The following is an 11,707-nucleotide window of genomic DNA, read 5'->3' on the forward strand; positions in this document are numbered from 1 at the left end:
CACAACCGTGATTTAACAGTTTGTGTCATAATTTGTCTGGTGTGTCTCCCCCACTAGACTGTAAGCTCCAGAAGGTTGGGAACATGTCTATTTTGCTCACTGCTGTATCTCTGGTGTTCATATAGTCCTGCATGTAGGCAGCTTTCAGTGAATATTTGCTGAATAATGAATGAGCAAGCTGGGCATGGTGGCTCACGCCTGTAATCCCAGCACTTTGGGAGGCTGAGGCGGGCGGATCACCAGAGGTCAGAAGTTTGAGAGCAGCCTGGCCAACATGGCAAAACGCTCTCTCTGCCAAAAATACAAAAATTAGCTGGGCGTGGTGGCGCATGCCTGTAATCCCAGCTACTTGGGAGGCTGAGGCAGGAGAATTGCTGGAACTCAGGAGGTGGAGGTTGCAGTGAGCCGAGATCTCACCATTGTACTCCAGCCTAGATGATGAGAGCTAAACTCAGTCTCTAAAGAAAGAAAGAATGAATGAATGAATGAATGAGTGAATGAACGTTTTCTTGGCACTTTTGGTCAGCCCTCTAGTAAAAACCCATCACTTACCACATTGTGTTACAGGCTGCTGTGGTCACATCTCCTTTCCTTATCAGACTGTGAGCTCCTTAAGGGCAGGGACTATGTCTTATTCTTCTTTGAGCCTCCATTGCTTAATGCCGTACTGGCGTGTGGCAGGCACTCAAATATTTATTGCATGATTGTGGCAGACCTTCCCTCTTAACGTGGAGCTAAGTACCTTCTACAGGGAGGCTGATGCTCTGTGTCCCCACAGATGTGAGCTGTGATGAATGGGCCTTCTCTTTGCTGCCTCTTGATGTGGATCTGCTGAGCATGGAACTACCAGAATTTTTCAGGGATTACTTTCTGGTAAATGCAGAGGCCCTTGGGTCTTGGCATCAGGGGATGGAGACACATGTGGGATGCAGAGGGCTAGAAATACCAATGTAACCTTTGTCCAACTCAAGTAATTTATCACGAGTGATAGTGATATAGTGATTGAGTGCTACAGATTGGTCTTTGCGGGACTTCCTATGGAGCCAATGAAAATGAACCTTTCAAGCATCCCCCAGACCCTGCCACCCTGCTCCAGGGCTTCTAGGGCTAACCACTTTCCAAAGGGTCCTATTGGGTTGATTCATATCTCTATGACTTGTGTGGTCCCTGCAGGAAGGAGATCAGCGTTGGATCAACACTGTGGCTCAGGCCTTACACCTTCTCAGCACTCTCTATGGACCCTTTCCAAACTGCTATGGAATTGGCAGATGCGCCAAGGTAAGAGCACTAGCAGTACTGTTGTCCCGGCAGACCCTGTTTCCCCTGTTGTGTACCCACGTGAGGTTATCCAAGGGTATCTGTGATATAAGGTGTATTCTTTGCTTTCGTTGTTCTGGAATGGATCCTCAGAGAGGAGAACTTATGTGGCTAACAGAGAGGCAAAAGCCAGGGTCTCCTGGATGGCATTCCTAAATCTCTTTTCATTTTGGGGACAGAGTAACACATCTGCTCACCAGTATGAAGAGTGTCGTGGAAGGATAGACACAGATGGGAGTAGATAGGGCCATATTGTGAATAATGAGCTCCTGTCTCGGGGACAAGAGGAAGTATCACATGGAAGGGGTTGGCTGCAGTAGGGACCTGGACACAGACTGAGAATGTTTTGGGCCCTGGCAGATGGCATATGAATTGTGGAGGAACCTGGAGGAGGAGGAGGATGGCGAAACCAAGGGCCGAAGGCCAGAGATTGGACATATCTTTCTCTTGGACAGAGGTAAATTATGCCCAGCGCTCCTGTCATCTTTCGGCCTTAGAAGACATGGGAATATGGAAAGCGTGGTGGCAAAGTTAAAATCCTAAGGTTAGGGCTATGAATCCCAGCTTTGAGGAGCATGGGTCCTTGGCCCTATGGAAAGTGTCAAAGCTGCCCTTGAGCATGCTGTGTAGAAGGCTGGGTCAGAGAGAACCTTCATGGTCAGGGATCTCTGTTTCAGATGTGGACTTTGTGACAGCGCTTTGCTCCCAAGTGGTTTACGAGGGCCTAGTAGATGACACCTTCCGCATCAAGTGTGGTAAGTGCCATGGTCCTCTGCATCTTGGCAAGATGGATGTGGTCATCAGCCTTGGCACCTCCCACATGGCAGGGCTTGTGGGAGAGACCCAGACCCTGAATGAACTGCTGGCTTCCAAATAGTTTGAGGACCTTTATGGCAGTTCAGGGAAGGGTAGGAGAAGTCCTTATTGGAGATCCTAATAACTGTCCCTCTGCTCTCAAAGGGAGTGTCGACTTTGGCCCAGAAGTCACATCCTCTGACAAGAGCCTGAAGGTGCTACTCAATGCCGAGGACAAGGTGAGGGTGTGGGTGCTAGCAATGGGCCCCCCTAGGGCCACTGCTTATACCAGGCTGTGGGCCCCAGCTCTGCGAGGGGAGGCTGAGTCTGTGGGAGAGAGGGTTTCCCCACCAGTTAAGAGCATACCCCAGAGCACGGAGTAGGCATTTGATATGGACTCATGGATCCCAGCTGAGCTTTGTTTGTATTTCTGCCAGAACACCTGAGCACCCTTCCTGTACTGTCATTCTACTGCTAAGTGATGGTTCTGATAGAGTAAGTTGTTCCTGTCTTACTCCCCTCACAGGTGTTTAATGAGATTCGGAATGAGCACTTCTCCAATGTCTTTGGCTTCTTGAGCCAGAAGGCCCGGAACTTGCAGGCCCAGTATGATGTGAGGCTCCAAGCCCTGGTCCTCTGTTTTGTTCCCTCAGTGGCTTCCCAAGGCTGCTGCTCCTTCTAATATTATGACAGGTTCCCTGTCCTTTCTCATGGATGGATGACAACTGAGGGAGGGTGGTGGTTTCTCATGTCTGAGGTTGGGGGGTTAACCTTTGGGAATTTTCCCACAGCGCCGGAGAGGCATGGACATTAAGCAGATGAAGAATTTCGTGTCCCAGGAGCTCAAGGGCCTGAAACAGGAGCACCGCCTGCTGAGTCTCCGTAGGTTTCAGCTTGAGGGGCGTGAGGGGAAGTGACTGTATCCCTCCGGGGAAGGCTCCCGAGTACCGTTACCCCAAGGAGGAGGTCCCTGTTCATCTGACGCATATGATCTTATTTGGTGTAAAGTGGGAAGAAGTGCTTTTGGATTTTGCCTTAAGAGGTTTTTATTCTTCTGGACAATAAAGGGGCATCTTTCTAGAAACAGGAATATGTCAGCTCCCTTTATCCAACCTGCAGATATTGGGGCCTGTGAATCCATCATGAAGAAGAAAACCAAGCAGGATTTCCAGGAGCTAATCAAGACTGAGCATGGTAACTGCCACAGCCTTGCTGTGCTACTGCCCACACTTCTACTTCCCCAGCTCCCAGCCCCATCCCACCCTTAAAAGATGTTCTCTGGCTCTTTCCAGCTGACACTGGCTATGTGGAATGCTGTTTCCTGCTAGAAGTCCTGGGGGTCCCTTAACCCACCCCAAGGATGGAGAAAGAGATGGGGAGACAGACATCTGTTAGCATAGATGGCAACAGCTGAGCTGGTCCCCCAGTAACAGGCTCTCCTCTGATTTCTCACAGCACTGCTAGAGGGGTTCAACATCCGGGAGAGCACCAGCTACATCGAGGAACACATAGACCAGCAGGTGCGCAGGTGGAGGGCTGCGGGGGCCAAGAATGGCGTTTGGGGGGGGTCAGCCTTAAGCAGAAGGAAAAGAATATGTGTTGTGAAGCCTCAGTCCTCCTTGAGTCTTTCTTCCTATGCAGGTGTCGCCTATAGAAAGCCTGCGCCTCATGTGCCTTTTGTCCATCACTGAGAATGGTGAGCCCAAAAGACTAAAGATGAGAATGTCAGATTGAGAAACTATGTCTTAGGGACAGAAGAAGTGATTTTGAAAGGCTAAGGCAAATGTCTTAGCAAACAGAATGTTTCCCTGTAATTTCATGGGTTCTTTTTTGTTTGGGGTGAATGATCACCAGGACACAGGGTAATTTATTGTTTTAGCCCTAAGTGGGACCACATCCAGGCCACCCTAGAGCCCTGTCATATCTTAGGACTGCAGGGGTGTAGAGCTGAGTGGCGTTTCTCTCATCACTCCATCTGTCCTTATTTTCAATAAGATAAAGATACATTCCAGGAAAAAGGGACAGCAAGTTAATTTCATGAACATTTATTTTATTTATTTATTTTTTTGAGATAGAGTCTCGCTCTGTCACCCAGGCTGGAGTGCAGTGGTGCGATCTCGGCTCATCACAACCCCCACCTCGTGGGTTCAAGTGATTCTCCTGCCTCAGCCTCCTGAGTAGCTGGGACTACAGGTGTGCACCACCACGCCCAGCTAGTTTTCATGAACATTTCTAAAATCCCAGATTCTGTAATCTTCGTGGCAACTTGTTTTCACTGTTGAAGTCTTGCAGTTGGTGAATATTCTTGAAGGTTGCCTTCTTTTTCTTTTTCTTCCTTTTCTTTTTTTTTTTTTTAAGACAGAGTCTTGCTCTGTTGCCCAGGCTGGAGTGCAATGGCACGATCTCGGCTCACTGCAACCTCTGCCTCCTGGGTTCAAGCGATTTCTCACCTCAGCCTCTCGAGTAGCTGGGACTACAGGTGCACGCCATCACACCAGGCTAATTTTTGTATTTTTAATAGAGACGGAGTTTTGTTATGTTGGCCAGGCTGGTCTGGAACTCCTGACCTCAGGTGATCCACCTGCCTCAGCTTCCCTAAGTTCTGGGATTACAGGAGTGAGCTACTGTGCCCGGCCGAAGGTTGCTTTTTACCCAGAGAAGTATTTTGCTTATTCTAAATCTCATTTACTATAGTTAGAATCCCAGTTATTCTTACCTCGATGGAGAAAAACATATAAGACCATGCTTTTGGAACTCATTTGAACACTTTTCCTATTTCTTAATAGTTGTGAAGCTGTTCCTAGTAGAACTGCCCCTTAGCCAGGAAGAAATGCATGAGTCTGCCAGGTGCAGTGGCTTATGCCTGTAATCCCAGCACTTTGGGAGGCCAAGGCAGGTGGATCTCAAGATCAGGAGTTGGAGACCAGCCTGACCAACATGGTGAAACCCTGTCTCTACTAAAAATACAACAATTAGCCAGGTGTGGTGGTGCATGCCTGTAATCCCAGCTACTCAGGAGGCTGAGGCAGGAGAATGGCTTGAACCCAGGAGGTGGAGGTTGCAGTGAGCCAAGATCGCGCTCCAGCCTGGGTGACAAAGCAAGACTTCATCTCAAATAAATAAATAAATAAATGAGTCATCACTTCTCCCTCCTGCTGCATCCTCCCCACATCCCACTAGGATCACCATTAGTTCCAGTGTCCCCTCCTCAGCACCCTTCTGTTTCACAGGTCTTCTTGGGAGCTCCCAGACCTAGGCTTTATCTTTCAGTAAGCAAGCTTAAAATTTGAACCAAGTGTATGCTCTACAGGGTTAACACTTACTGAATCCTTCCTCCTGAAGAAGGCATTCTTTGCTGGTTCATCTGTACATTTTAGGGTTCCTCTGCCGGCCTCTTTCTCATGCACCTGTCTTATTTTCTTCACGCTTAGGTTTGATCCCCAAGGATTACCGATCTCTGAAAACACAGTATCTGCAGGTAAGGCCTGGAGAATGTATTCTTGAGGGAACTTGGTGGAGGGCAGTTACTGGGCATTTTTGAAAGAGGCAAAAGAAGTGGCCCCTTTCCTGCCTCCATTACCCTCCTGTTTCCATTCAGGCCTCCCTCTTAGAGCTACTAGGGAGAGTCACCTTTCACCATGCCTCTTTGCCCTTTACCCTTGTTTCACCCCATACACTGACGGCGCATGCCCAGTGCTGAGAATTTAATTTAAACATTTCAGCGCTGGCCCCAGAGGTGAGTTCTTACTCCTGGGAGTCTCTCTCATTTTAGCACCGTGTGAGGCATCGATTCAGCTTTCCTTCCGGGTACTTCTCAAGTCTTACTTCATCCAGGAAGCCTTTCCCATACATCCATAGGTCTCTAAAGTCTCATGCTGCTTTTTATTCTTCTTCGTTTGGTGTTTAATTATTTCTTTTCTTTTTTTTTTTTTTTGAGACGATGTCTCGCTCTGTCGCCCAAGCTGGAGTGCAGTGGCGCAATCTCGGCTCACTGCAACCTTTGCCTGCCAGGTTCAAGCAGTTCTCTGCCTTAGCCTCCTGAGGAGCTGAGACTACAGGCACGAGCCACCATGCCCAGCTAATTTTTGTGTTTTTAGTAGAGACAGGGTTTCATCATGTTGGCCAGGCTGGTCTCAAACTCCTGACCTCAAGTATCTGCCTGCCCTGGTCTCTCAAAGTGCTGGGATTACAGGCATGAGCCACCACTCCCAGCCCTGTCTGGTTATTTCTGATGTGAAAATTTATCTCAGCTAAGTGTGAGCTCCTTCACACTGCAGCAGAGGCTACATAGTCCTTCTCTCCCTCACCTCTGTAGTGCCTGACAGTGCTAGATGCTCTTTGGACACTCAGTAAATAGTCTAATTGCATCTTCTTCAGAGCTATGGCCCTGAACACCTGCTAACCTTCTCCAATCTGCGACGAGCTGGGCTCCTAACGGAGCAGGCCCCCGGGGACACCCTCACAGCCGTGGAGAGTAAAGTGAGCAAGCTGGTGACCGACAAGGCTGCAGGTAAGCAGGGAGCACAGGTGACCCCTACTCCAGCTGTTGTCCTGACTTCTCTCAACAGGCAGCATGCTGGGAGGGACAGAATGAATTGGAGAAGGTGGACTGATTCCTTCCTGTTAATGTCATTACTATTATTACTACTACGTCTGCCAGTAAGAGCGGTTTCCACATAGTGAACACTTACCATGTGCTGAGCCCTTTAGTTTCTCATTGAATCCTCACAAAGACTCTGTGAGGTAAATTTTCTCATCCTCATTTTATGAATGATGAAACTGAGGCTTAGAGAATTAAGTGATTTGTCCCAGGTCCCTTAGTTAGTAAGTTAGGTCAGTTTAACTCCAAAGCACATACCAATAAACTTGGGTTACCCTGTGGATTGCATTTAGTAGAGACCTAGTACCCTGTAGGAGGGGGAAGACTGTGGGTGGGGAGAAGGGTGGGAGTTCCAGGGAACTGTAGTTGAACAGCTTCCGAGAGTTTTTGGATGTGATTGGTGCTGTCGTGTCCTGAATGGTGTTGTCCGTGGCAGTGTCATGAATCCATAGACCTTAGGTGAAACCTGACACAGATTTCTTCCCCAGGAAAGATTACTGATGCTTTCAGTTCTCTGGCCAAGAGGAGCAATTTTCGTGCCATCAGCAAAAAGCTGAATTTGGTATGTGGAACAGGGATGGTTAGGGGAGACGGTGGGTTCATTCCATTGTGGGGTACTTTTTTTTTTTTTTTTTTTTTGAGATGGAGTCTTGCTCTGTTGCCCAGGCTGGAGTGCAGTGGCACAATCTCAGCTCACTGCAACCTCTGCCTCCCAGGTTCAAGTGATTCTCCTGCCTCAGCCTCCTGAGGGATTACAGGCATGCGCCACCACACCCAGCTAATTTTTGTATTTTTAGTAGAGACAGGGTTTCACCATGTTGGCCAACTTCTGACCCCAGAAGTTCTGGTCTCGAACTTCTGACCTCAGGTGATCCACCCACCTCGGCCTCCCAAAGTGCTAGGATTAAAGGCGTGAGCCACTGTGCCCAGCCCATTGTGGAGTACTTTGAATCCACAAAAACCTTTTTGTCATTTCATGTGTATAAACATTCTTCTGTTTGGTAGTCTTATAGCATGGTAGACTCATTCATGTAATCAACATGTAACAAGCACCTGCCAATGCCAGAGAATATTCTAAGTGCTGCTTCAGTGACAACCATATCCTATGTCTCTTAAGGNGGGGCCTCCCCCAAAAAATGAAATTTGGTTATTGGAAACGGAGGGGTCTGGGGGGTGGCGGGGGGGCGTCATTGTGGGGGGGTGTTTTTTTTTTTTTTTTTGAGATGGAGTCTTGCTCTGTTGCCCAGGCTGGAGTGCAGTGGAACAATCTAAGCTCACTGCAACCTCTGCCTCCCAGGTTCAAGTGATTCTCCTGCCTCAGCCTCCTGAGGGATTACAGGCATGCGCCACCACACCCAGCTAATTTTGTATTTTAGTAGAGACAGGGTTTCACCATGTTGGCCAACTTCTGACCCCAGAAGTTCTGGTCTCGAACTTCTGACCTCAGGTGATCCACCCACCTCGGCCTCCCAAAGTGCTAGGATTAAAGGCGTGAGCCACTGTGCCCAGCCCATTGTGGAGTACTTTGAATCCACAAAACCTTTTGTCATTTCATGTGTATAAACATTCTTCTGTTTGGTAGTCTTATAGCATGGTAGACTCATTCATGTAATCAACATGTAACAAGCACCTGCCAATGCCAGAGAATATTCTAAGTGCTGCTTCAGTGACAACCATATCCTATGTCTCTTAAGGACAGGGAAAGGAGAACCTGTCCCTCCAGCCCGTTCACTCTGGAATGCATGGGAACTCATTCCAGAGAACTGGCAGTTGCTGAACAGAAACTGCTATCTTCTGTTATGGATTCTCTTTTCAGGGCTATTGCTGGTTCTCCCTTTTGTTGAAATAAGAATTGTTCTTTGGGCTATGCCACTTTATCTGACCCTTTAAAGTGTTAGGGAGCTGAGCTGTCACTTGCCTAACCCTTTGTCTTTTTTTTTTTTTTTTTGAGACGGAGTCTCCCTCAGTCGCCCAGGCTGGAGTGCAGTGGTGCGATCTCGGCTCACTGCAAGCTCCACCTCCTGGGTTCACACCGTTCTCCTGCCTTAGCCTCCCAAATAGCTGGGACTACAGGCGCCCGCAGCCACGCCCGGCTAATTTTTTGCATTTTTAGTAGAGATGGGGTTTCACCGTGTTAGCCAGGATGGTCTCGATCTCCTGACCTCATGATTCACCCACCTCGGCCTCCCAAAGTGCTGGGATTACAGGCGTGAGCCACCGCACCCGGCCAAGTCCCTTTGTCTTATAGATCCCACGTGTGGATGGCGAGTATGATCTGAAAGTGCCCCGAGACATGGCTTACGTCTTCAGTGGTGCTTATGTGCCCTTGAGCTGCCGAATCATTGAGCAGGTGAGAGCATATTACTCTTGCTCCCAACCATTCATATTTCATTCTCTCTGCTTTCTCTTGGTCCCTAGCCTGTCTTGACTTTTTTTTTTTTCTTTGAGAAATGGAGTCTCGCTCTGTCACCCAGGCTGGAGTGCAGTGGCGCGATCTCAGCTCACTGCAACCTCCGCCTCCTGGATGTAAGTGATTCTCCTGCCTCAGCTTCCCAAGTAGCTGGGACTACAGGCATATGCCACTGCACCCAGCTAATTTTTGTATTTTTAGTAGAGATGGGGTTTCATATAGACGAGGCCAACTATATGTTGGCCAGGGTGGTCTCGAACTCCTGACCTCAGGTGATCGCCCCGCCTCAAACTCCTGAAGTGTTGGGATTACAGGCGTGAGCCACCACACCTGGCCCTGTCTCAACTTTTTGCTACTTGAGTAATGAGCAAGAAATGTGACAGTCTGGCTGCTGTGCCCTTCCTTTCCTAAGCCTGATATTGTCTGTAGCCTTAAAAACAGTGCTTATACCTTCGCAGGTGTTAGAGCGGCGAAGCTGGCAGGGCCTTGATGAGGTGGTACGGCTGCTCAACTGCAGTGACTTTGCATTTACAGGTATGTGGCATCAACAGTGGGGTAGGCTGGCAGTGAGAGGTGGGCTGGATGCACCACTCAGGACTAGCATGTCAGGGAAGAGCTGAATCTGGCCTGATCCTCACAGACATGACTAAGGAAGACAAGGCTTCCAGTGAGTCCCTGCGCCTCATCCTGGTGGTGTTCTTGGGTGGTTGCACATTCTCTGAGATCTCAGCCCTCCGGTTCCTGGGCAGAGAGAAAGGTAAGAGAGAGCAGAAAGGTGAGAATTGGCCTGTATTGTATCTGGGCAACAAAGTGTTGGCTGGGCGCAGTGGCTCATGCCTGTAATCTCAACACTCTGGGAGGCCGAGGCGGGCAGATCACCTGAGGTTAGGAGTTCGAGACTAGCCTGACTAACATGGTGAAACCCCATCTCTATTAAAAATACAAAAATTAGCCAGGCATGGTGGTGGGTACCTGTAATCCTAGCTACTCAGGAGGCTGAGGTAGGAGAATTGCTTGAACCTGGGAGGTGGAGGTTACAATGAGCCGAGATGGCGCCATTGCACTCCAGCCTGGACAACAAGAGCAAAACTCCGTCTCAAGAAAAAAAAAAAAAACAAACACTCAAAGTGTCCTGCATAGGAATAGTTTTCTCCTGGCCTCGGAGTACAATTTGCCATAGCTTACTGTGGGCTGCTATAGCAGGGAGCCCAGTTATACCAGGCGTAGAAAGCAGTGGTGCCCAAGGGTATGGCACTCACGTCTCTGTCTATAAACTGGTGCTCTGATCCCATGGGGACTATGGAAATGGAGGGGCTCTGTGGTTATCGTTGGGGCCTAAGATCTGCGCTGTCTCTTCTGCTGCTGCATTTGACTCCTTAGGCTACAGGTTCATTTTCCTGACAACAGCAGTCACAAACAGTGCTCGTCTTATGGAGGCTATGAGTGAGGTGAAAGCCTGATGTTTTTCCCGGCCAGCGTTGACATCCTCCCTGAACACATTCCTCAGTGGGAGGCAGGCATCTGGCACCCAGCTGTTATAACCAAGTGTCTACCAACTACCTGCTACGAGCCGGGAGCATGGAACATGTTGGGATTTAGAGAACATATCTGAGAAGACAGTTCACTTCCTGCTCCCAGGATATTTCTCTTTTCTGTTTATGAAGTACAACCCATGCTGCTAAGATACAAGCAGGAAGAGGTATCCTTTGCTAAATCCTGTTTGAATATCATTGTAAATAAAGCCTCTGCTCTCAGATGTAATATGTTTGTTGTTCTGTACATGCACTTCCATCTTTATTAGTGAAAGTCCATTGGAGCTTTCTACAGGGGCTTCCTATGCTTCTTGGCCTGGACTTTGTAGTGGCCTGGTCTGGTTCTTCCCTGTAAAAGTCACTCGACCATTCTGTACCTGAGTTTCCTCAACCATAAAATGAGGGGGTTGGATGAGGTGACCAGCAAGCATGTTTCCAATTCTAAAATGTTGTGATTCATTACATTTTTGAGAAAATGACTTTGTTGTTTTAACTTAAGGAGGCACTTCAATTTTAAGTGTTTTGTTTCTTATTGCAAAATGAAAGACTGTGTGCCATTAGAGCCATTTCAGGCATCAGCAAACAGTGCTCCTATAAATGTACCAGCACCCTCCTCATTGCTGATGCTAGTATCCTTTCTCCCTCTCTATTTACCTTTCAAAAATGATGAAATATAGGCCAGGTGCTGTGGCTCATGCCTGTAATCACTGTACTTTTGGAGGCCAAGGCAAGAGGAAAGCTTGAACCCCAGAGTTTGAGACCAGCCTTGGCCGGGCGCGGTGGCTCACGCCTGTAATCCCCGCACTTTGGGAGGCCGAGGCGGGCGGATCACAAGGTCAGGAGATCGAGACCATCCTGGCTAACATGGTGAAACCCCGTCTCTACTAAAATACAAAAAACTAGCCGGGCGACGTGGCGGGCGCCTGTAGTCCCAGCTACTTGGGAGGCTGAGGCAGGAGAATGGCGTGAACCCGGGAGGCGGAGCTTGCAGTGAGCTGAGATCCGGCCACTGCACTCCAGCCTGGGCGACAGAGCGAGACTCCGTCTCAAAAA

The 11,707-nt window shown here is 48.7% G+C and overlaps 1 protein-coding gene across 8 annotated transcripts in view; it reads left to right on the forward strand.

Annotated features, from left to right (window-relative positions):
- Window positions 1–11,133, forward strand: part of VPS33B (VPS33B late endosome and lysosome associated) — a 34,586-nt gene extending 23,453 nt beyond the window's left edge. For all 8 annotated transcript variants that reach the window (XM_017855021.1, XM_017855024.1, XM_017855022.1 and 5 more), the window contains 17 exons: window positions 779–873; window positions 1,174–1,278; window positions 1,678–1,774; window positions 1,995–2,072; window positions 2,278–2,351; window positions 2,639–2,725; window positions 2,904–2,994; window positions 3,232–3,306; window positions 3,568–3,632; window positions 3,754–3,808; window positions 5,544–5,590; window positions 6,490–6,622; window positions 7,201–7,274; window positions 8,961–9,062; window positions 9,581–9,656; window positions 9,763–9,879; window positions 10,503–11,133. In XM_017855021.1, the coding sequence (XP_017710510.1) occupies window positions 779–873; window positions 1,174–1,278; window positions 1,678–1,774; window positions 1,995–2,072; window positions 2,278–2,351; window positions 2,639–2,725; window positions 2,904–2,994; window positions 3,232–3,306; window positions 3,568–3,632; window positions 3,754–3,808; window positions 5,544–5,590; window positions 6,490–6,622; window positions 7,201–7,274; window positions 8,961–9,062; window positions 9,581–9,656; window positions 9,763–9,879; window positions 10,503–10,582 (1,451 nt within the window). In that variant the 3' untranslated portion in view covers window positions 10,583–11,133. The remainder of the gene's footprint in view (window positions 1–778; window positions 874–1,173; window positions 1,279–1,677; window positions 1,775–1,994; window positions 2,073–2,277; window positions 2,352–2,638; window positions 2,726–2,903; window positions 2,995–3,231; window positions 3,307–3,567; window positions 3,633–3,753; window positions 3,809–5,543; window positions 5,591–6,489; window positions 6,623–7,200; window positions 7,275–8,960; window positions 9,063–9,580; window positions 9,657–9,762; window positions 9,880–10,502) is intronic.
- The last annotated feature ends 574 nt before the right edge of the window (window positions 11,134–11,707 follow it).

The sequence above is a fragment of the Rhinopithecus bieti genome, unplaced genomic scaffold (genome assembly GCF_001698545.2).
Source record: "Rhinopithecus bieti isolate Rb0 unplaced genomic scaffold, ASM169854v2 scaffold_39857, whole genome shotgun sequence".
Classification (NCBI taxonomy): Eukaryota; Metazoa; Chordata; class Mammalia; order Primates; family Cercopithecidae; genus Rhinopithecus; species Rhinopithecus bieti.